Raw genomic sequence first — 23,972 nt, forward strand, 5'->3', positions numbered from 1 at the left:
ACAGGGGAGCTCTTCTGTGAGTGAGCGAACAAGATCAAAACCCAAAGCCCTACAGTTTGGATCCAGCTGGAGACAGGTAAGATAGCATCTGTCAATTACTATTCTAATTAGGAGTTGGAGCCATTACCACTCACATGACAGACAGTTTAATGTCCTGATATTCAAGAAGTTAACACAAGTGGAGTAGCTGAAGTGTGGTTGAGATGTAGTATTTACCATGTCATCAGCAGTTTTCTCACCTTCCTGGGGTCTATGGACTCACTGGTGTCAGTTCACTGTTGCTGCAAACCTGCTTGTCAGAAAATTGCATATACAAGTCAAGTTTATAACAATTTCGGGAGATTTACACATCTCAAAAAACTATGTAAGGACTCTGAGAATTCTAACTAGAAAATTGTAGCACGAACAGGTCATGCTGTTAAGCTGTAATCCATTATGTCTACTTCAATCCCTTTAATATATGGCTGGTACATTCACCAGCCTGTCTAATAAATCACTCCATCAGTCACATTGGGCTTAAGTCTCTGAAAACAGGAGAGTGATAAACATGCACCGAACACTGTTTCTCAATCAGGATACTAATATGCACTCTTGAGATTGTATAACAAATAAAGCCTTTGTTAGCTCGCTACTAAGCAAAGTTTAAAAGTTGCTTTATTGATTTTAGTACCAAATTTAATAAACATGTTGATCTCTTCAAAATTATAATTTACATTGACATAATGATAGTCAGGTGTGTTCAGTTCACACACTACCCTTATTCTGTACACTAAAAGCATGGGGTTCTCAAAGAGTCAAGATTAAAACCAGTGCTTAACTGAGTAACATGATTACAAATAGGTATTGTCTAAAAACTGCAAATGTGTACATTTCACAACATCCCCCTTCTAATTTTTTATTCCAAAATTTCATTTATTTCATTAACAACTGTTTATAGTTTTAGAAGATGTTATATATTTCACGGGTAACTTACTTAAAAATGTTTGAGTCTTTAAGAGTGATTTCATACTGATGAACATCTGAAATACCAAAAAGCAGAACAAAACAAAGTCCTCTTAAATATATAAATACTTAAATACAGAAAGCCTCTATCTGTAGTTGGAAACAATACATTTAATGGACATCTGGAGAAGGGAAAGTCGTGGTTACTTCACACTATGAGAAGATTTAAAAACGAGAGACTTTTCAAGCACTGACTATGGGGACAGCCTCATATTCTGAATTTTCAAACCCAATTTACATATATTCCTACTTAAAAAACATACCCACAAGTAAAAAACTGGTCATTTGTTTACAAAGTGCAGTATATGAATACAGCAAATTCAAAGAGACAGCACAGCTTCTCGGGCTGTAAAACTCCATTTCCATTTAGTTGTGCTGCGTAACACAAGAGATTATGTAATGAAGCTTGGGCCCCTTAACACCTGCTAGTAATGGCACCATTAGCAAGCATGAAACCTGGAAAGTCTATTGTCATTGTCCAGTAAGATACATCATTTATGATCTGGTGTCAGTAATCCCAACACAGATTACTGCTCTGCAATGAATTCTGTATGGTTTGCATGTCTTTCAGTAACTGAAGATTTTTCCTGCTTTTTTCTCCAGGTCTCTGTTTGGCAAAATCCTTCTTACTTGTGGTCCTTGTGACTCCAGATGAACGACTGCTGTTTCCTTCTTCATCAAGAGTCTTTTTATTAGGTTTTAATTCCTTTTTCTGTTTATCTGTGTTCTGTTTCTCCAGCTATCGAAATCAAGGCAGGGAAAAAAATCAAATTCAATAAAAACATTTTCTTTTAGCTCAAGTACTTTGTTTTGATACAGGTTCTTGCTATATACAGTCTTAAACTCTTGATCCTCCTGCCTCAGCCCGAGTACACCAGTAATCTTCCTCTAACACTCCAAAGATACATGCTGGTGGTTCTTTTTTTTTTTTTTTTTTTTTTTAAGCACATAAATCTGCAGAGATCGTTAAATCATTTAGTATTCAGCAGTACTGAAGTATATAAAAACACACATACTAAATAAAAGTAAAAGGTATACTCACATTAAATAAAGCTACTCAAGGTTTTTATCTAGAGAAAGATTGTTTTTGAGATTACTGTGAACCAGAGCCAGAACAAAGGTGGAATCCAGTTCCCGGGCTGACAGTAATTGGAGTTTGGGGATAAGTGGGCAGAGCTCAAATAGGTTTTGGTATAAGCAAACATACTATGCTTTTTTCATATTTAATCTCACTAAGTTGAAAACCCAAAAAAACTCTAGGTGTATTTTAGACAATTTAATTTGGTCAAACTCAACCACTTAAATTTATCCAGAAGTTAAAATTTATTCATAAGGCTAAGGATATTAAATATATTCAGTAAAAACATATCTTATGTGAAACCTAAGTAAGATTAACAACACTTCTTTATTAAACCATGTAACACAGACTGGTTTATTAAAAAAAAAAAAGTCCTTAGGAACAGCCTAAGACAAACACACCTCAGCATCCTATGAAGGATGAACACCTAAGAAGGAAATGAACACCTAAGAAGGAAAAAGGTACTCATGACAAACAAGTAAAGGGAGGAGGAGGTACCTGGGCTTGGTATTTCCGGACTTTAGTTATCTGGTTGGCTTTTGCTTCCATTCTCCCAACTAATGCCTCCAATTCACACTCCAAGTTGTCCTTCAGTTCCACAGTTGGTGACTCCTGGATGAGTTTAGCAAGCTGTTGGTGATCGCTACACACAAAACACATATGGAACTTAACCTTAAGTTTCCCATGTTTAACAATTATATCCTTTAAATCTCAGTATGGGATTCACCACTCTTTTTTTTTTTTTTTTTTTTTTTTTTTTTTAAAAGACCCATTTTGCTTTTTGACAAAGTACTGCTGCTTCCAGGAATCTGAGTTCAGTTCCAGCAACCACATCATACATAGTGACTCACAACCACCTGTGACCCCGGCTCCAGGGGCTCTGATGGCCTCTTCTGGCCTCCTTGGGCATCTGCACATGTGATATACACATAAAGAAAAATAAATACAAAATGAAGGTATAACCAAGCATTCTTTTTTTCTTCTTTCTTTCTTCAAGACAGGGTTTCTCTGTGTAGTTTTGGTGCCTGTCCTGGATCTTGCTCTGTAGACCAGACTGGGGGAACTCACAGAGATCTGCTTGGCTCTGCCTACCGAGTGCTGGGATTAAAGGCATGTGCCGCCGCCGCTTGGCACTAACCAAGCATTCTTAATTCTAGACAAGTTTCTGTTCATCCAGGATTGTAAGCTAATACACTTTTATCTACTTTCTGCTCCCTCCATCAACATTACATATAAACAAATTCGGTTTTCAGACACTGTCCTAACTTATCAGTTACATTTAACTAAACCTAAACACTATTGAGCTTTTACATGGCTTTAGATACCTAACAAAATTAGAAAGGGAGGTTTCAGTCATGACAGTTAGATTTATTTAACTCCCAGACAGTGGGCTAGTGTAAGGATTATGCTCAACATCTGTTAACAAAATTAGGATTAATAAATTCAAGCAGCTAAGAGATTTTATAACCAAATGTGATTTTTAATGCAAAAACTACAAACTCACAAGCTCATTTGCCCAAATTCATCCTGTAGAGTCTGTAAGACATCTGACAGTTCTTCACTGACACTGCCAGAGGGAGGCGTCACTGACTTCTTATTCTTGCTACCTCGTGAACAAGCTTGCTTTGCCAAGGGAACACTGTTAACAACTCGATCATTGCACAGAGCTTTACTGTGGTGCTTCATCAGATGCAAGACATGCTGAACGTTGGCTACCACAGCGTGGCTGGGACTGGTGGACTAAAGAGAAAAGTTAGTCAGGCAAGCCAATATCCTCTCTTCCCGTTTTCTAGTTCTTAACCATCTAAGGCACAAATGGGACTTTACTGTGGTGAATCAGCACTCACCCTCCACTCTGTGCCACATACTTAGTCTAGCATCATATAAATTGGGTATGTTGGTGCAGACCTGTAATTCCAGAGGGAGACAGAGGCAAGAGGACCAAAAATTGTTCATCTTGTGCTACAGTGAAGTTCAAGACCTCATCTAAAACCAGCCAGAAAAGCACTACTAAAAACAAAACACCCCACTGACCTTCTTGCCTCAGCCTTGTGTTCTTTGCTCCACCATCATGATTCTACCTGAAATCCAAACTCCTTAGGCTAGAGAAAACGGCTCTGAGTGTAGAGCACAGCCTACACTGCTTAACCCTCTGTTTCTTGGCTTACTCTGGGAACAAACTGTATTTGCAGATAACATTTCTTTGGGGAAGCCACTTTTATACCCTGTCTTAAACCTAGTTCAAACAACATTTCTAAAAGCCTGGGAGGTTAACCACTCCACTTCTCAGCTAGCCCACTGGTAATTTTTACATCTGTCTACCATTGTTTATCACAGCATACTCTATGCGTCTGCATGTTATTTTACCTACTCACTTGTTCTTCCTGGTCCTTGAGCAGGGGTTCTCAGCCTCTCTAATGCTGCGACCCTTCAATACAGTTCCTCATGCTGTGTGTGGAGGCCTACAAAAGTTTCCTAGTGAGATCTGAGCTTGCTTTACCCAGCAGAGCTGCATTAGAGGATTGCTTGACCATGTGCATGGTTCCTAGATGATTGGAAGAGTCTACACTTGGCTGAGTTAGGGGGAGGTCTTTGCTCCACCCCTTGGCATTCCTATAAATAGCCCTTTAGAAGAAACAGAAGACGCCAGTGGATAAGGATCCAGGCCCATCCTGTATTTCTATTTCTCTCCCCTCTATCCTTCTATCTAAATCTCTTATCCCTTTCTCCTCAAGAGTACCTGGGTTTTGTAAAATGTGGGAGCTGATATCCCAGCTGGCCTCCCATAGTAGTGACCCTCCACCATAAAATTATTCCATTGCTACTTCATAACTAATTTTGCCACTGTTATGAATCATAATGTAAGTATCTATGTTTTTGTAAATGTAAATATCTTGAGGTGTGCACCACACTCAGCTTTCTTTGAATAGTAGGAAAAACTGAAGTGTATCTGTCACAGCATAAACATAAAATAGAACCTGATAGCTTTCTCAAACTTGTTTTAATGGGAAGTAACAATCTCAATAGTTGGCTGGGCTTGTTGAGCTCCATAAGCCATCAGCAGACAACCTGTTTAAAATGCAGACTTGTGGGAAGAACTTAAGATCTAATGTGCTCATTGCTTAAAAATGTTTCCTTGTGTTTAGTTTGAGTTTGTTGCACTGGGAAAGGAATCATACACCAAAGCCTAGTGGGGTGATCCTAGGAATACAAAGGTGGCTATTGACATCAGAGTCATCACTACTTGCCAGTAAGTTACACACACACATATAATGGGCAGTGTGTATACTTTAATATGCAATGAACAAGTTTTAAAATTTATTGTTACTGTTATTTTTCTGACTCATAATGTAATTTTATGTCAGTTGAGTCTAGTAATGAAAAACTTGGGCTTATAGTCTTACTTTTCTAGTGACTCATTTTTATTACATATGTAAGCATGACTATAACAATAAGTAATTTTACATTTTAAACATTTAAAAATTTTAAAATTTTAAATATTTTAATTCTTCAAAATTTGTAGAGAGGGGCTCAAATAAGCAATTATGTTTTCTTAAACTTTTGTAATAACAATTCATAAAAAGTACTTAAAACAACTTCACATCGAAAGCCTTGTCTTGTCCTTTGTGATTCATGGCTTCAATGAGAATTACCAAAGACAACAAAATGGGTATGATGAGACTTTGGACAGGACAAAGAATGAAGGTTGTCAGGTGGAATAGGGTAAATGTAGCACAACAAATTTAAAAATTCTGCACAGGGACAGAATGATGGCTCTGGGTAAAAGCACTCTTGCTGTACAAGCCTGATGATGACCTGAGTTCTATCTCCAGAACCCACTGTGGAAAGAGAGAACTCCAAGTTGTACCTTGACCTCCACATGCATCGCTGGCCCCTCTCCATTTTCACATCAAAAACCAAATGTTTTTCACAAACACACAAATTAAAAAATAAGTTTACATAAAAATAACTCCACACCCATACTTACAGAGGCTTATACAAAGATTCAGGAAAAGAACCTGTTCCTTGAGTTGATTTTATAAATAATAGGTTGTGCCTTCTAAAAGGTTTTCCTAGAGTCAGGTATGGTGGTTCATACCTATTAATCCCAGAAGTCTTGAGGCTGAGGTTTTTTTTTTTTTTAATTTTTCGAGACAGGGTTTCTCTGTGTAGCTTTGCGCCTTTCCTGGGACTCACTTGGTAGCCCAGGCTGGCCTTGGACTCACAGAGATCCGCCTACCTCTGCCTCCCGAGTGCTGGGATTAAAGGCGTGTGCCACCACCGCCCGGCCGGATTTTTTATTTTTTAAGTTCAAAGTTTGCTTATCTGTGGTACTGTATTCCCCCAAATATTGTGCATGCTAATAAACTTATCTGGGGTCAGAGACAGAGCAGCCACAATATTAAACATAAAGGATAGGCAGTGGTAGCACATGCCTTTAATCTTAGCATTCCAGAGGCAGAAATCCATGTGTTCAAGAATACAGCCAGGCATGGTGACTCATCATGCCTTTAATCCCAGAAAGCAAGCCTTTAATCCCAGGGAGTGGTAGTAGAAAGCAGAAAGGTATATAAGGCGTGAGGACCAGAAACTAGCAGCATTTGGCTGGTTAAGCATTCAGGCTTTTGGGCAGCAATTCAGCTGAGATCCATTCTGGATGAGGACTCAGAGGAAACAGGACCAGCTGAGAAGTTGGCCAAGTGAGGTTAGCTGTAGCTCATTCTGTTTCTCTGATCTTCCAGTTCACCCCAATACCTGGCTCAGGTTTGATTTTATTAATAAGAACTTTTAAGATTCATGCTACACTTATATCCCATAAAATGAGTAATAAAGACTGAAACAGGCTAGAGAGATGGCTCAGCAGGTAAGAACACTGGCTTCTCTTCCAGTGGAATTCTAGGTTCAATTCCCAGCACCTACATGGCAGCTCACAATCATCTGGAATGCTAGTCCCAGAGGATCCAACACCCTGTCTGGCCTCTGGGCATTAAATAAAGATAGTACACAGACATAGGCTAGCAAAACACTTATACATATAACAGAAAGAAAAAAAAAGACATTGAAATAATTTACACATGAAAATCAACAGCTACAACTCACCTTTCCAGCAACAAAGGGCATATCACCTAAGCACAATCTGTAGTGTGGCTGTGCACCGAAATAGTTTCTAGAACCTTTCTGGATGGAGAAAAAAGAAAGCTATTTTATTTATTTTGGTGAATTAATCCCAAGACTTCAGCTCACTGTGGAACTACTGGGTACCTAGCTTTAACCAGATGTCATGCTGCTCTGACCAAGTAGAAACAAGGCTTCAAGAAGCTGCTTCTGAAAGAGGGACTTTCTTGGCCCACAGTTTGATAAGATACAACTCAACATGGAGAAAGCATGGCAACAGTAGTCCCAGGTGGGTGGGTATTCATCACACTGTACCAAGAGTCGGAAAGTCGAGACAGGACAGGAAGTGGGCCAGGCTAGGAACCTCACGGCCTGCTTTCCAGTGACTTAATGGGGGTCATTTCACATTCAAACCACAACACTTGTTTATATCAGGGATCATAATATCACTTGGAGGCTAATGGGGGTAGGGGGTTGGGGGGTGGGGACTAACTAACCATGTCAGAATTAAGGAGAGGAACAGTATTCACAAAGCATTTTAAGAGTCAAAGGTAATGAACACAGCTGAATATTCCTAGTATTTTTGTTCTTTTGTAGTTCCAAATGCTTTCATATAGTTCCTCACTACCATGGTAAGAATTCACAAATAAATTTTATTTATTTTCAGCTTTGAGTACAGAAACTAAGAGTGAAAGAGACTCACTCTTCCAAGCTTCTAATTCCACATGGCTTTAGTATTGTTTACACAAATTATTACATAAAGTTGGTATTTAGACTGCAACTGGTGCAGTTTTCATACCTTTTCTGGTGGTTTTGACTTCTTCTTTTTAATTTTTCTAGTGCTGGTTGGAACATATGAAGTTGTCTTATCTTCAAAAATAAGTCTATTTGCTTCTAGACCAGTCTGCAACTAGAAAAAAATTAGCATAGAGTTAATGACGTAAAATAAAAGCTACAATTCACATTTAAAGTGCCACCTAAGTCTGTAACTATGCTGGCAATCATCTCACTGAAAAGATGACATGGCTGTACAGTATGCCTTTAGTTGGTCATGTCTTGCATGGAAGCACTGTTCCACTATTGGTGGTTACTCTGCAAAGTCTACTTCAGGAATTCAATGGAATGCGTGTAGCTCTAAGCTGACAGTGTGCTACACACAGACAAGCAAGCAAAACACCCATACATATAAAACAAAAATAAATCTTGGGAGGGAGAAGCTGCAATTTTCTCTAAACTATCTTTCAACAGCTCCACTCTCCAAAAGTTTGTAAAAGTGGTTATTTTATATCTCTCTATATATCAAAAATAGTCTGGAGTTTGGTAAAATTTCCAATGACTAGATTCCTCCCCTAAAGAATTTAAAAATTCCAAGTAAGGAAAAGTTCCCCAGAAGTTATGACTGAGTTTTAAGAAACAGCACAAGTAATGAATGAAATACAAGGAATACTGAGAACATTCCTTTAGTATTCAGCACTCTTAGGACAGGGTTTTCACTGGCAGTGAATGCGGGGCTCTCCATCCTCAGGAGCACGACACACTTGGACATACTGAGTAATACTTTATACTAGACAAAACTCCAAAGGATATCATCCCTCTGGAATATTTATACTGTCAACAAGTGTGAAGAGTAACAAATGAACCACTTAATTGATACTTTTTGATTCTAGCTCATATCTAGTTTTTCTAGTAGATGTCTTATATGTGTCCCTGAGTTTTAAAGTATCTTTATTACCATTTGTTTGATTTCCCTAGCACTATAAAATCCAGGCTCTGGATGGTTAAATACGCTGTTCAAGGTTATACAGAATCAGCAAGATATAGGAATGCATCTCCTTCACCACCTGCCTTTCATTACCATCAGAACTCAAACTGATAAGAATTCATCAATTAATGAATTTGTGAAGATTTCTATTTAGCATACAAGAACTATACACTACAATTTAATAAAGAATAACCCATACATTTGCAATGTTACATGTGAGGAGTAGAAACACCTTAAAATAGTTTTCCTAAAGCCAGAACAAAAAAAAAAATGGTTAAGTGGCCATATAACTCAACAAGCACACAGAAAGAGTAAATCTACAAATGATATCCAGTGTAATAAAAAACAGATATATCCAATCAATGATTCAAAGGAGCACGAGCAGAAAGAGACTGTAATATTCTATTCCTGCATCAGCAGCTGTGAGAATGCAGGACACTAGACAGGATGCCACAGACTCAACTACAATGGGTCCATTAGTAACTTCTGAGATTAGGACCTGCTTCTTGTGTTACTATAATAAAAGTTACCAATACTAGCATAATCTTAAAGAGGTTGGAAAAGAGACTATCTAGGAAATATCCAAGCAAATAACCACAGAGAAAAGTCTCCAGTTCAAATAGAAAATTAAAAAATAAAACTTTATTATTTCTACAGTGTCTTCTATAATGCAGTTCCGGCTGGAATACATGAACTCATGCTTTGAATTTTTACAATTCTACTATCAGGTGGCTGGCCACTGCATGGCACAAAATTCAAAACTAGGAGAGTAGAGTTCATTCTTCTCAAGGACAGGAGTTTACTTTCTGTCCTGGTATCTTAAGAGTCTCAAGGGAAGCAACAGTTTTGTTGCTGCAGTACTGAGGACTGAACCAAGTGTCTCCTGAATGCTAGGCATCCTTCTACACTCAACTAACTCTACCCAACACACACATTTACACTGGATACTGAATCATCTGCTAGGAGCTCATCAGACCTAAGCTTTATATGAATACTTCTGTGTTTGACACCTTTTTAGCTCACAGTATTTTTTATATTACGTGTATGGATTTATGTATTACAAAAGTGCCTGCATTATGTATGTACATGTGCTCAGTGCCCAAAGGTTAGAAGAGTGCCAGGCTCTGGAACTGGACTTACAGCTGGTTGTAAGCCACCATGTAGGTCCTGAGAATCAAAGCGAAGCCTGCTACAAGGACAACCATGTGCTCTGACTTATGTACCATCTCTCCAGCTCCAACCTCACGGGCTTTAAAAATACTAATCCAGACTCTGATTTGAAACATCCAAAGAACTGCTCAAATTTTATTTTGCAAAGTTACAGTCCTAATTTCCAATACTAAGCTATCTCTGAGGTCTACATATGGATCTGATGTACTCATGCGTAACTGTTCACTTTTAAACCATGTGTTTACCTGTTCATCATTCCACTCACCTCTGCTGCCTGAGCCTGCATTCGCTTCCTTTCCTGCTCTTCTTCACGGAGTTTAGACTCTAATTCTTGCATTTTTTTCTAGTGATAAGAATATCAAAACAGATAATGGTTAAAAGTATCTTTTTGTAGAGTTTTAAATATAGTAAAAATAATCACGTTAGTTCACTCTATTGATGGCTAAGGCCTTGATAATATCCATGACACTCTCCTAATAGATCAACTAACAGTCATTAGTGAGGTAGCTGTGAGTTAAGTGGCCAGGATTAAGGGGGGAAAAAAATCTACGACCAAAAAACACAGCTTTGTATAAAGGTAAAGATTACATAAAGACAATCTAGATCTTCACTCAGTAGTATTAAATGTCTCTCAAGTAAAACACAATTAAAAGTAAAATTAGTTAGAAAGAAATTACATAACGCAAGTTTTAAGTATCAAAAACATTTCACCCTTCACTGTTTTCAGAAAGAACTACCTTATGTCTAGACACTAAGATTGCAAAATGTCAACATTCTTTTTCAAATTATTTTCTTTTTTAAAGACTATGTATAAGAAAAACCTTTACATTATAAATATCCATGTTTATGAAAAAATAGTGACAACCACAACACTAGACATCAGTAAGTAAAAGTCATGTTCACTCACTTCTGCAAGGGCCTGCATTGTGGTAAGTTTGTTGTATTCTTGTTCAAGAAGATCCAGTTTTTCCAGCTGGCTCTGAACGTGAGTTTGATCATGTTGCCGTTCTCTTTCTAGGGAAACCTGAGAAACAGTATCAAAATGCAATATAATGTGATGATCAAAAAGTTGAAAACACAGCACACACCCAACATAATACTATATGTAATTTGCCTGTCCTTTCACAGACCTGCTGGACGTGGAAAGGAATTCTAGGAATAGAACACTAAGACTTCATGGGTAACAATGATCTGTGTCTGTGTTTAATTTTGTATGTATATGCACAGCGTGCCTTTTTGGACATCTTGTAAGAGCTAGTTCCCTCTTTTTGCCATGTTGGTCCCAGGGATCAAACTTGGTTTTTCAGGCTTCAATGCAAGTAAGTGCCTTTATCCACTAAGCCATCTCACCATCCTTAGAATATTGTTCTCAATATAGTACTTTACCAAGTATATGGTTCCATATAAGGTTTTATTTAAGGGCATATATCCTTATACCCTAGGATAGAGGATTTACTGGATACACAGGCTACATAAATACACAAATACTTCCAGTCAGTCTGGTCCTATTAAGTAATTTCTTAAAAACTGTAAGAACTCGTATGCATATTTCCTTTGAATGCAAAATATACTCTTTTCTTCCTTCACACTTAGGGTCTGATTTGGAAAGACTGCCCATCTGTTTAAGGAACAACAGTTTCATTATAAACAAATCAGAATAGATGGGCAAATATCTAACTGGATATATTTGGAAACACCCAACACTAAGTCTGAGTAAGCCATTGCCATTTCCATGACAGTGGGGAATTATACAAGAGAACTCTGAATAATAAAACAACCCAAGCAACAACACAGTGAAGAGATGAATAATATGCGATTAGTCACTGGCACATTTTTCCCAACACTGCTGTATAACTGCTTATACATGTAGTCTTAGTTCTCAAACTAGGACCAAAAGTTGACGGGGGCTAGAAAATAGTATTTCTCTTTTACAACTGCAGATTTTCTAGCATTTAAGCATGTAAGAAATCAAATTTTGCATAATAGTTAAATTTTCCATATGAAAAGGATGTTTAAAAAATATATTGGACACTAATGTTGTAATTATCCTCTACAAATGTACAAGTTACTTAAGTACAAAGATTACTGATGCAACAGAAGAAAAACATTTTGTTTTAAATTTAACAAGTGCAGTAGCTGGGCACATAGCTCATCTGGTAGAGTGCTTGCCTAGCACCAGAGAAAGCCTGAGGTGCAATGCACAGCAGTACACACACCAGGTATAGTGATGTGGCCTATAATTTCAGCACTCTGGAGATGGAGTCAAAGATGAGAATGGCCAGGTCATCCTTGGGCAACATGATGAGCCAGCCTAAACTCTATGAGACCCTGTTTCAATAAGCAACTTAATTACGTGTTTTTTTTTTTTTTAACTGCAAAAAATTTTACAAATAGTAGTGGATTTCACAGGTACATATGGTTATTTACACATTTGATAATATAGACTCCAAGACATTAACGTGACTATTTTTCACATTTAAGCACAAGTTTACCAAGTTCAAGAATCATACATAATAAACAGCCAATCAAACCACCATCTATATGCTACCCTGAGCCCAACAGACTTCAGCACAGGGCTTTAACAACAGTGCCAGCAGGCCTCTCTGAGAAGGTCTGCTAATAATCTGGGAGGTGCCATACCTGCTTTTCTAAGACAGATGTCCTCTCCATCTCTGCATGCTTTATCATATTTCTCATGTATTCCAATTGTTTTTCTAAAAGACTACATTTATTTTCTGCAGCTAACAGCTGGGATGTCAATTCTAAAATGAATACACACAAAAAAGTAGTCATTAGCCAACACACAGACGTGTCCCAACAGCGTGTAAACAGGAACTGGACTTACATGGGTTAGAGGTAAGGTTAGTGGTAGGGTGCTTGCTCAGTATGCCCGATTACTGCAAAATAAAACAGCAGGCCTCCAAAACTGCCAGTCTCTCACAGTAGTCCTAGAAACCTCTCTGGATGACTTATGTTCTTCCTTATGCTACTCAAATATGCCACACACTGCCAATAAGCACTATGTATGATGTCACTTGCTCCTCATAATATACCTGATTATGATGTAATTCTGTAATGGCTAGAGTGACCATCACAAACTACCAATGTGGAATTCTAAAATAATTTTACAATATTTGGATAGATCTGTTTCCTCTTAGTTAAACAAACCTTGATTGTGCTTTGATTCTTCATTCTTTGAATTCTCTCTCTCTTGTATCTGTTCATCCAATACTTTCTTATATTCAATTGTTTCCCTAGACAAGGTTTTCACACTTTCTTCTGCCTGAATCCTTTCCAGTTCCAAGCGTCGAATCTTATCTTGAAGATTCTTAAGAGCAGAAAATATGGCTGCCAAGTATAAAATGCACACCTTAAGTTAATAATACACACAGAGCAGCTTACCAAAAAAGAAATTTTCTTCTGATAGATTCTCACTCTGTACCCCAAGTGACCTCAAAAATTATAGTAATTCTCCTGCCTTAGCCTTCCAAGGGCTGTGCTAAAGATGTGAGCCACAGAGCCCAGCTCTGAAAAGAAATTTTAGAAGACTGACACAAGTCAAGTGGCAGATCATTCTCTGAAAACATTATTTCATAATTAAAATGTCATTCCAAGGCATCATTCTGAATTCTTTATAAGGTTCTACTAGTTATTCAAGTAAAAGTCAAAAAAAAAAAAAAAAAAACAATAAGGAAACAAAAACCACCACTAATGTCTAAAAAAAAAATTACAAAGTTTTTTTTTTTTTTTAAAAAACCCACCTTGGCTAGTCAATCATACATAAATTCACAACTGTCCTGTGATGCTTTGAATAAGAGTGGCCCCCATGGGCTCATGTATTGGAATGCTTGGTCAACAAGGAAAGATACTGCTTGTTGGGGTAGATAGGGCCTTGCTGGAAGAAGTGTGTCATCTGAGGTTTCAGAAGCCCAAGCCAAGCAGTGTCTCTCTCTTCCTGCTGCCTTTAGATCCAGACATAGAACTCTCAGATACTTCTCCAGCACCATGTCTACCTGCATGCCACTGTAATATAAAGCCATGTAGTTCTGGCTTTACAGTCAAGGATACATGAAAGGGGTGGTGGAATCTACCTCTGAGGCTAAGGAAAGCTACTGAGGCCATGTGTGTGTAAGGGGTGTGCCTGAACACAGCAACTCTTATAAAACATTTGTGTGAAGCTGTGAAGGTAAAACCTGGATTGTGTTGGAAACCCCAAGATATTGGAGATGCCAGAGTCATGGGATACCTGGCAAGGAGAGCTACTAAACAGGGTGTGGAACCAGCGAGAAGTGCAGAAGTGCATTGCAGTCAACAAAGGTGAAAGGAGTTGGAGATATGAAGATCTCCTGGATATCACACATAAGATGCAGAATTTGGAGTTTGCCCTGCTGGTTTTTGGTCTTGCTTTGGTCCAGTATTTCCTTACTATATCTCTTTCTTTCCTTTTGGAATGGTAATATATATTCTGTGCCACTGTATATTGGAAGTATGTAACCTGCTTTTTTATTTTGTTTTTAAAGGAGTACAATGAAGAGATTTCCACGAGTCTCAGAAGACTTTTAAACAGTGTTGAGACTGTGATAGACTATTGGGATTTTTGAAGTTGGACTGAAGGCATTTTTGCAACACTGTGATATGGCTACAAGCTTATAGGGGCCAGGGAGTATGGTTTGAATAATAATGCCTCCCATATGATCATATATTTGCATGCTTCACCAACAGCACTACTTGTTGGAGTATGTGTGGCCTTCCTGAAGGAGGTATGTCACTGGTAGGGAGGCTCTGAGGTTTCAGAAGCCCACACCAGGCCCAGTGTCTCTCTCTTCCTCCTACCTTCAGATCTGGATGTGGAACTCCCAGATACTTCTCCAGCACCATGTCTGCCTGCATGCAACCATGCTTCTGACATGATTACAATGAACTAAACCTCTGAAACTATAAGTGAGCCCCAATTAAATGCTTTCCTTTGTAAGAGTTGCCATGGTCAAGATGTCTCTTCACAGTGACTGAACACTGACTAGGGCAGTCCCAAAGTACATTATTAAATGTTGTCAACCATTTGGCTCCTAGATGATGCACTGAAATCAGAGCAGCTATGGTTATCCACAGAAGACCCTAAAAAGGTGTCCTAACATTCCCTCCTGGATGGTAAGGAGGCTTCCAAAGCTTACCAAGCTGCTCAGGAGGCAAGATAAAAGGCCCTTCTCCTTAGAGATTCCTCAGAGGTTGCTAATAACTGTCAGTTCAAGGGAGACTCTTCCTTAGTCACCTGTAACTTGTCCATTGTCATGTGAGAAAGCTCAAACTTACTGCCTCATCAAATTTGTCTTTAATGGCCCCATCTCTTTGGTCTGTTGTTGGTACCTCTCTGTGGCAAGCAGACACTTGTTCATGTATCCCCAGCAACAGGTATCAACAGATGTCTCAAATATTTTTCTGTTGTATGTACATCAAGTACATACATATGCCAAGGTCAGGGGTCAACCTTGGCTTCCCTTCATCAGGTAACACAGTGTTGGTTCAGCCAAGGTCTTTCACAACTGAGGTTCACTGATTAAGCTATGCTGGCTGGACAGTGAGTCCCAGAGATCTGTCTGTCTGTCTCTGGCACACAGCACTGGGAATAGAAATGTGTCAAAAAGCCTGGCTTAAAAAAAAAAAAAAAAAAGTATTGGTTGTTTATCCTTTGATACTTTCACATATATATGTAATGCACCTGGATGATAGGCACCTACTTCCTTTCACATCCCCCAGGACCTTACCCCTAATCCACACACCACACACCCTCTTAATGTTTGTCTTCTTTAGAAGAATACAATTCAGAGTCTAATTAGTGCTGTCTACATAACTCTAACTTTTTAAAAAAGATATTTATTTATTTATTTATTTATTTATTTAATGTGTACGGGTGTTTTGCCTACTGTATATCTGTACACCATGTGCATGCCCAATGCCTAGAGGCCAGAAGAGGGTGTCCGATTCCCTGGGAATAGTTACAGCCAGTTGTAAACTACCATGTGGGTGCTGGGAACTGAACCCAGGTCCTCTTGGAAGAGCAGCTAATGCTCTTAACTACTGAGCTATCTCTCCAGCCCCTGCCTGAGACTGATTCTGGAGAGGAGAGACTAGTAATAAGTGACTCAAAGTATTTTAGCTTCCATGAGTTGATGGATAATGTTTAGTAGTCAATATGAAAAGCATATAAATTCACCGAAATAAAGAGGAAAATAAATACTGTTTTACTTGAAAACAGAGGTCAAAACTAAGAATTGTAAACATTTACTCTGTTCCAGTTGGTTACCTCTGCTGTTGCTTTCTGGATAGGCAAGTGTGGGCTTATTTGGGGAGCGTCGCAGATCACTATTAAGGAAAGGCTTATCAGGTGGATATAATACATATGGAGATGAAGAACGACGAACCATATTTCTGTTAGACCTCAATGGTTCAGCTAGGATGTTCTGAAAAAGAAAATTATGAAATTACCTTGCAGACATTTAAAGCAAATATTCATGACTGAGTAACACTGTATGTTTCTCTAAAAGACAACAGGAAGGAAAAACAGTGCATGATCTCACAGTAGAACCCAACCACTACTGACTGTGAAGAGATGCAACATTTAGGGTTAAACAGACACATGGCAAAAACACTACGCCCACACAACCTCAATACAAATATTTAGGCAAGTCCAATTTTTGTTCAGATCAGAAACAGATACAAATTGCTGGCTTATTCTATCTTCAATAAACAAAATGTTTGCCAAATATTTATAACGACTAAAAACTCCCTAAAGAAAGCATGTTCTTTTCTTTAAAAATTTATATTTAGTTAGCAAAAAGGGGAAATAATTATAAAACATTTGGGCTTATATATTCTCATATAAAACTCTTTCTCCACATACACCATCTGTCACAAATCTGTCAAATTTGGGAGTATGTTCCACATGATATAAACTTACCAAAGTATACCTCTAAATGTTAACCGGAATTTTAGTAGTAGGTGAGTTTGTGGTGCTGGACGCTTCAATAAGAAGGAAATAATAGAGATGCTAGGAGCTAAGGAAGAAGACAGGATGACTGCCGCTGCTCAGAATTCTCACACATCTAGTTCCCTTTTTCAGATTGCCACAGCAAATTAGGATTTTCAATTTTCTGAAGAACTCTTATTGCTAAAATATTAGCGTAGTTTTTGTGTAGGTACAAAGGAACTATGAATATTTATAACAATAAACCACTTCCTTGAATAAATGAAACTATCCAAATACCTATATAATAAAAATTTGTACTTTTGTGTTACAGTAATACTTCCAGTGGATTTATAAGGGCAATTACAAAACACACTGTTGCTGTGAAAACTACAGGGGGCAATGAGCTTAGGAAAGCTGGACACAAGCCTCAAAAAGAGCCCTAGTCACGTAAGTGCTGTCATTTCTCAGCCTTTTGCCTAAGATCAAATGAGAGCTCTATCTGATGTAATATGTGGGCTCAGGTCCTGTATAATATTAGAGGGACCAGCCTTAATATTATACATTCCAGGAGCTCAGGAGAGAGAACTACGAACACAGAGGACTGTTTTGGGGAAATAGAATCTCAGCACACTGAGCTCTATATTCCACTTGCTTTAATTCCTCTGGGATAACATCCTATTTACACAGCTTCAGTTCTGTTCCTGTGCTTAGCTCCTTTCTTGCCTGATTTCTCTCTATACTTATCTAAGTTCTATCTTAATTCTCTCATCTAAATCCTGCCTCATCTAGGTCCTTTTCATCTCATTCTTACCCAGCTAGTACTTCACCATCTGGCTCTTCCTCATCTTCCATCTTGTTCGTCTAGTACTCCCTTCTAGCCCTTCAATCTAGTTCTTCCCTGTCTCAGTTTGTTCCTCTCCAGTTCTTACCCATCTAGTTCTTCCATTCTTTTTTCTCTTCTCCATCTCCTTATTCTCTCAGTTCTCCCTAAGTCTCTCAGGAATCTAGTTATAAACCCAAGCAATAGCAATTCTCTGGTCTAGCAAGGTCACCAGGCTTGACTTCTACAGGGTCATAAAGGTAGGTAAGAATTTTCCTCAGGCAGTGACTGTCAGGCTTTCTTTTATGACCTGAAAATGGAGTGGTTAAGGGAGAAGGTAAGCTGAGAGCTAATATCAGTATATCAAAAAGGAAATTTATGTGCTCAATCTATATTCCTAGGAGTAGTTAAGTATGAAGTTAGGGGTCTATAAACTTAATAAGGCTGTAAGAAAGGAGGGTCCGAGCTAAATTGTGTAAAGCTATTACTTAAAGTCCGCCTGACCTAGGCGGTATCTCCTTGTGGAATTTACCTTTTATCAGGAGACTAGCAAATGGTGGTCTCAACTGTTATTTCTGTTAGTCCTTGAAAGTGGCTAAGGGAGATATCTGATTCCAGTGCTGAAAGGGGAGAAACAGATGGGCTGGGGGAAGGAAGCCTTTCCTGAGGCTGTTCTGTACCTTGAATGTGTATGTCCAGAGAGTGATCAGTCCACACTGTTAGCCCTTCTTAGGGAAACGTCAATTGGGAAAACTATGAAGGCACACATGATTTTCATAACAGAAGACAGCTGATATACAACAAGCCAAATAACACCAAAAGCTCCCTGGGATTTGGTTTCCTTTGAAGGAATTCCTTGATCCTTTCAGGTAGTGAGTGGTTTTGCCATAACCAGCTGAGTTCTTATAATATTTTCCTGTGGCCCGTAACACTCAGGGACCAACATTTATCCTTTTACAAGTCTAAAGGCAAAATGGTATGAGGTTTTGAAGGTAATTTGAAAAACAGTGAGTTTTTAATTTAAAAAAAAAATAAAATATGAATTAGCTCTTCTGTCTTATCAAACAAGCAACAAACATATGACTTATCTGTCTCCATTTACCCTCTCTAAGTCTTAGATCCTACAATTAAAGCCCTCCTGGTGCCTCTTCTGCTCTCCACTACAACTTTCCTGGTGCCACAAAAGGACAAATCTCTTCCTCAACTCCAAGAGGCCTCAACCCTAGACTGATTTCTGAGCTTTAAAAACAAAATCCAGGCCAGTGGACGAAGGTGCTTGCTGAACAGGCTTACTGAGCCACGTTAGCTCTCAGAACCCACTAAGGTGGAAGGAGGCAACTTCAAAGCTGTCTTCTGACCTCCAGAAGCCAATTGTGGCATGTTCACCCCCACACACATCACCAGGCACACACTAATAAAACTATGAAAATTAAACTAATCTCTCTCAGAAGCATGGATGACAGAAATCATTTACCTAAGCACTTCACTCAGTGGAGGGAGCAGCAATGATTCTCCTTCAACCTCCTAGGTCTCTCCATCATTAACTCCCTGGATCTCCCCTCCCACTTTTGTTAAATGCCTGAGTCCCCCAAGCTTGGTCCAAGGTTCCTTTCTTATCTACATGGATTCTCTTAAAAAATCCGCATCTACTCTCAGGCCTTAATTTGAATTTGCCAGTAGCTTTTAAGTTAAAATATGGAACTGAGATCTGAATCTAAAACTCCAAACCCACATCACTCATTACCTACTTGTATGTCTGATCAGGCACCTAAAATTTAATGACTCTAATCAAATTCTTGGTTAGTTCCCAAATCTGCTCCCCACACAGCATACCAAAACAAATGGCACTGCCATTTACTAAACTGCCCTGTCCAAAGCCCTTGTATGGAGTCATTTTCAATCACTCAGATCTAATGTCTGCAAATCATTTAGGGTTCTTTCTCCCTAACATATTTAGAATCCCTACTACCCTAGATGTTGCTATAGTTGGTTTAAGTTTGAATGACTGTGAAATGCTAACTACTCTTCACACTTAAATATGTTCTTCCAAACAGCTTGCCAGTGATAAAGATCCTAAAAAAAGGAGGTGGGGGAATTCAAGTTAGTATTTCTAATCAAAACTCTCCTATGGCTTTCCAAAACAGAGCACAATTCTTACCATAGTTTATAAAACCTCCACATAATGCAGTCCCAGGCTAACCCTTGTTTCATTTCCTGACACTTTCTTTTGATACTGTCTCCCTACCAATTTTCCAGCAATGCAGACTACAAAAAAACCCAAAACAATACCATTGCACAAAATACATATACTTTTCTATTGAACAGGCTTTAGGATTTCAGTTGGGTCTACCATAAGGACTAAGGATTAACTACATCCCTGTGACACTGCCTTGATGGCCTTGGGTAAAGCTCAATCTATTATTACCTACTCTTTAGTTGGTCTCCAGTTTCTAAGTTTTGATGCAAAGAAGAGCCCTCCTTTCTTTCCCAAGCCAAAGCAATCTTGTCTCTGTATAATTCATGAACCCACTCCACTGACACTTGTTTCTGCTAGTCTTTCTTTTACCTTTTATCGATCTGGTCAGTGAATGAACTCCCAAAAGCTTGCTCCACCGCCTCTCAGCTCTAGAGCCATTGTGCTGAAAACCTGAGATAGTCTGGCCTTGTTATCACAGATTCTAGTAGCCACAGAAAGTTGAAACAGATTCCTAAGTGTGACTTTCTGAAGGTGACTGTGATCTCTAACAGCCTTTCCCTCATCTGTTATGAAATTACCGTGATATTCTGACTTCCCCCATTATTCAATTCTCACTTGTTTTTCTAGTCCTTCTTGCCCAACTCTACCTCTGAATTACCTGTTTATTACAAATTACCCTCTGATGTCCTGGAAATGACTACTGTCTTGCTACATACCTCAAAAAGTTTGCAGTGCGCTATTCTCTTCTAATGCCTTCAACGAGCAACTAGTTCTATGTTCTCTTCCACAAACTACCTCCCCTAACACTGCTGCCAATCAATCAATTCCAGACTCCTCGGTACAAACACGAAGGGCAGGAATCATCTAATGAGTACAGTGCTTTGTCCTTCAGTGGGGTTTCTAGAGTAACTGTAAACAGTAGGCGAGGCACAGAGCATTTCCGAACGCAATTCCAGCTCTGTCACACTTAATTCTTATCTCTTCTTACTAGTGCGTTTTCCAAAAGACTGGGCTCCACAACAGAATCTTACAAACGCCAGTGACTAAACCCGCCGCTGTCTGAGCCCCCGGGTGGCTTCTCCAAAGCAGCATTTCCACCCCGAGTCCAGGTGTTCCCCAAGAGGTGGGAACGCGCGGGCTCTGCTGCAAGGGTCGCGCAACAGTCACTGCGAGCCCTGCAGACGACGACGAAAACGCACTCCGGGGGCCTCAGCGGCCGTCACTCCGCAGACCTGCACACCTGCCTGTTTTCTGAGGGTTTCCGAGCCGGGCCGTTAGGCTCACGTGACCGAGCTTTGTTTTCCCAGGCCTGAGAGTGCAGCCGCCCGGCCGGGACAAGGCTCCGAGCGCGGGCTGCGAGGCCAGGCGAGCGCTGGGTGGCAATGCAGGCGGACGGGGCTGCTGCTCCGCAAGACACAGGTGCAGCCTCCCGGAGGGACCGACACAGGCACGCGGCCCAAGCAGCCCGCCGTCCCCGCGGACTGACGCCAGACCCAGAGCCGTCAGAAAAGCGAGGCGACCCGGAGAGCCGTCCCGGCCCACCTGGAACCCACGCCAACACCGCCGCTTACCGAAAAATGAGACTCCGAAGCCGCCGAGACCGAGGCCGCCGCCATCTTCCCGCCTGCGCAACGCGGGCCGCCGTCCTCGAGCTCCTCCTCCGGATTCGACAGCCGCCCGCCTGGGACGAGCCGAAGCCGAGCCCCCGATGGAAAGGGCGGGCGCGCTGCGAACCGGCTAGGAGCCTCGGCCTCACACCCTACAAGGACGCCACACTCAGCGATCACCAAAAGAGCAACGCGTCTTGACAGACGTCTTCGTTAGCCAATCAGAAAAGAGGACATCTTCTGGCGGCAGGCTGAGTCCGCCTCTCTAGGTGACGTCACAAGGTAGCGCGCTGCTGAGCCTGCGGGGACCGCAACGCTGAGAGTTGACAGACGGCTCCGAGAGTATTCTGGGAAGGGCTGGGCGTCCTGGAGCAGCAAGCAAAGGCTACGGCTGCCGGAGCCTCCGGCGACGGCCCGGGCGGATGACAGGAACAGAGTAAGGGCCAGTGGGAAGTCCAAACACTCCATCGGTGCCCCAGAAATAAACTCCAGAGAGCGTTCGCCCGCCTCTCCGCCTCTCCAGGTGAAGTAATGACCTTTCGGCCAATGGCAAACGGGAGTGGGTGGGGCTTAGTGACATGATCCAATGGAAACCAGGGGCTGAAAATAGGGGCGCTGCGTGACTTGTGTCCAATGGGCTCCGGCGCATCGCCCACACTAGGACTGGCCGTGGCTTGTAGGCGGGATCTCTTCGAAGCGGATTTCGCGCGCTCAGAGCACCAGCCTCCTATTGGTTGTTGCTTTCCTCTCTTTGTGGGCGCTCCCTACGTCACCTAGGCCAGGGGTTGGGCGGAGCTTCTGAGTGACGTGAGGTTCTCTGCAACCAATCATAGAAGGGGACGCGAGGCCGAGGAGGAAGCGGAATCCGCAGCCTAGCGCCCGCTTCGTCTCCCTCCGCCGCGTTCCGGGCCTAAGCGGGAGCGGCGGGGCGGGCGGCAGCGGGTGTCCCGGGACGGCGGCAGAGGCGGAGGGAGACACGGGGGGCCCGGCGGTCGCCAGGCCGGGGCCGCAGCGGCAGAGGAGCTCGCGGGCGGGGCAACCGAGTTCCCGGAGGCCCCGCCTGGGCGCGCGCGGAGGAGCCTGAAAGCAGGATGGCGGCGTCGGCCCTGTATGCCTGCACCAAGTGCACGCAGCGCTACCCCTTCGAGGAGCTGTCGCAAGGCCAACAGCTCTGCAAGGTCGGTGGGTGTCGGGCGCTCGGCGCGCCGTTCCCCGCCGGGGCCCTGGCATCAGGTGGGAGAGGCCCGGGGCGACCGCGTCCCGCCTGCTCGAAGGCTGGGGCCGGCTCCGCCGCGCTTGGCGGTCTCGGGTGGGGCAGAGCCGGGCGGCCACCAGTCCACAGCGTCGCAGAGACCTGGTGCAGAATCTCACCCCAGCCTGGTCAGGGGCTGCCCTCTGCTTCCACTGGGAGGCAGGGCGCCGTGTTTGCACTTTCTTGCTAGGAACCCGAACCCGAAGCTGCAGAGCTGATGGCATCCTGCTTCCTGTCCCGGAAAGTGAAGCGACTGGTTTGGGAACAGGGTGCTCTGATTTGGAGCTCCTCCCATCCCATAAAAGCTGGGACGCTGTCTGTGAGCAACTGTACAAAATAACACATAAGACCGCCCCTGGAAGTCAGTCCTGACAGCTTCCTTAATGTGTCTGTTCCATATCCCCCCACATCCAATAAGGACAGAAATATCTATGGCCTCCTGGTGGGATTATACTGTGACTGGCTGCTGATGGGATAAGTCACCCAGTTGTTTACGTTGCCAGCCAGGTTTTATTGACATTTCAGACACTTGACTAGGTTGAGTAATTTCTACCAGAAAAGTGAGATTGGGTCTGTGAGATGAATACTGACTAATGTATTGTCTTATTCCAGGAATGTCGGATTGCACATCCTATTGTAAAATGTACTTACTGCAGATCAGAATTTCAGCAGGAGAGGTTTGTATACTGAGCACTTTTTCATTGTTAAAAATTCATGTAAGGAATGTCTGGGGGTTGTAGTATTTGTGTTAAAGTGTTTTGAAAAAAAATGCTTTGGCTTCTGAAATTTAAAATCAAGAACTTTTTTATACATAGTATGAGAGAACACATTAACTGAAAAACCCTAGTGTTTATTTTAGAACTAGACTTCAATTTGAACATGAGAAAATAGGGGATAAATTGATGGATGGAAAATGTACACTTTTGTCAACAATCAAAATACGAACAATTATTTTTAAACTATTTTTAATGGAAAAATGCTAATGAACCAGAGGAAAGAGCTATA

At 41.1% G+C, this 23,972-nt stretch overlaps 2 protein-coding genes across 17 annotated transcripts in view; one reads left to right on the plus strand and one right to left on the minus strand.

Annotated features, from left to right (window-relative positions):
• Positions 1-130: 130 nt before the first annotated feature.
• On the minus strand, positions 131-22,643 carry Cep57 (centrosomal protein 57). Of its 10 annotated transcripts, none has more exons than XM_042280368.2 (13): positions 21,680-22,643; positions 16,429-16,585; positions 13,296-13,475; positions 12,768-12,889; positions 11,035-11,151; positions 10,393-10,470; positions 7,995-8,105; positions 7,181-7,258; positions 3,585-3,820; positions 2,579-2,723; positions 1,633-1,741; positions 974-1,019; positions 131-289 (listed from the first exon to the last, which is right to left on the minus strand). In XM_042280368.2, exons 1-13 carry the CDS (start codon positions 21,722-21,724, stop codon positions 268-270), a joined length of 1,446 nt encoding a protein of 481 aa, XP_042136302.1. In that variant the 5' UTR covers positions 21,725-22,643; the 3' UTR covers positions 131-267. The 10 variants fall into 10 exon arrangements, with proteins under 10 accessions (XP_042136302.1, XP_076431778.1, XP_076431777.1 ...); XM_076575663.1 differs by lacking the exon at positions 21,680-22,643 and adding an exon at positions 21,097-21,373; XM_076575662.1 differs by lacking the exon at positions 21,680-22,643 and adding an exon at positions 20,825-21,371.
• A 114-nt stretch (positions 22,644-22,757) lies between these two features.
• Fam76b (family with sequence similarity 76 member B) overlaps positions 22,758-23,972 on the plus strand; it is an 87,240-nt gene continuing 86,025 nt past the window's right edge. For all 7 annotated transcript variants that reach the window (XR_013052606.1, XM_076575664.1, XM_076575666.1 and 4 more), the window contains exons 1-2: positions 22,758-22,893; positions 23,580-23,644. Coding sequence is in view for 6 of the 7 variants with exons in the window: in XM_076575664.1 (XP_076431779.1) it covers positions 22,807-22,893; positions 23,580-23,644 (152 nt within the window). In the remaining variant the exon portion in view is untranslated. The remainder of the gene's footprint in view (positions 22,894-23,579; positions 23,645-23,972) is intronic.

The sequence above is a fragment of the Peromyscus maniculatus genome, chromosome 7 (genome assembly GCF_049852395.1).
Source record: "Peromyscus maniculatus bairdii isolate BWxNUB_F1_BW_parent chromosome 7, HU_Pman_BW_mat_3.1, whole genome shotgun sequence".
Classification (NCBI taxonomy): domain Eukaryota; kingdom Metazoa; phylum Chordata; class Mammalia; order Rodentia; family Cricetidae; genus Peromyscus; species Peromyscus maniculatus.

Bases quoted from the DNA above. Each gene is read 5' to 3' on its own strand.
- Cep57 (XM_006992795.4), bottom strand. From the start codon at position 21,724: ATGGCGGCGGCCTCGGTCTCGGCGGCTTCGGAGTCTCATTTTTCG. The intron at 7,259-7,994 runs GTATGAAAACTG...TTCTCCATCCAG, and splicing joins AGTCAAAACCACCAGAAAAG to AAAGGTTCTAGAAACTATTT. The intron at 2,724-3,584 runs GTGAGTTTGTAG...TTTTGTGTGTAG, and splicing joins GAATTTGGGCAAATGAGCTT to CGATCACCAACAGCTTGCTA.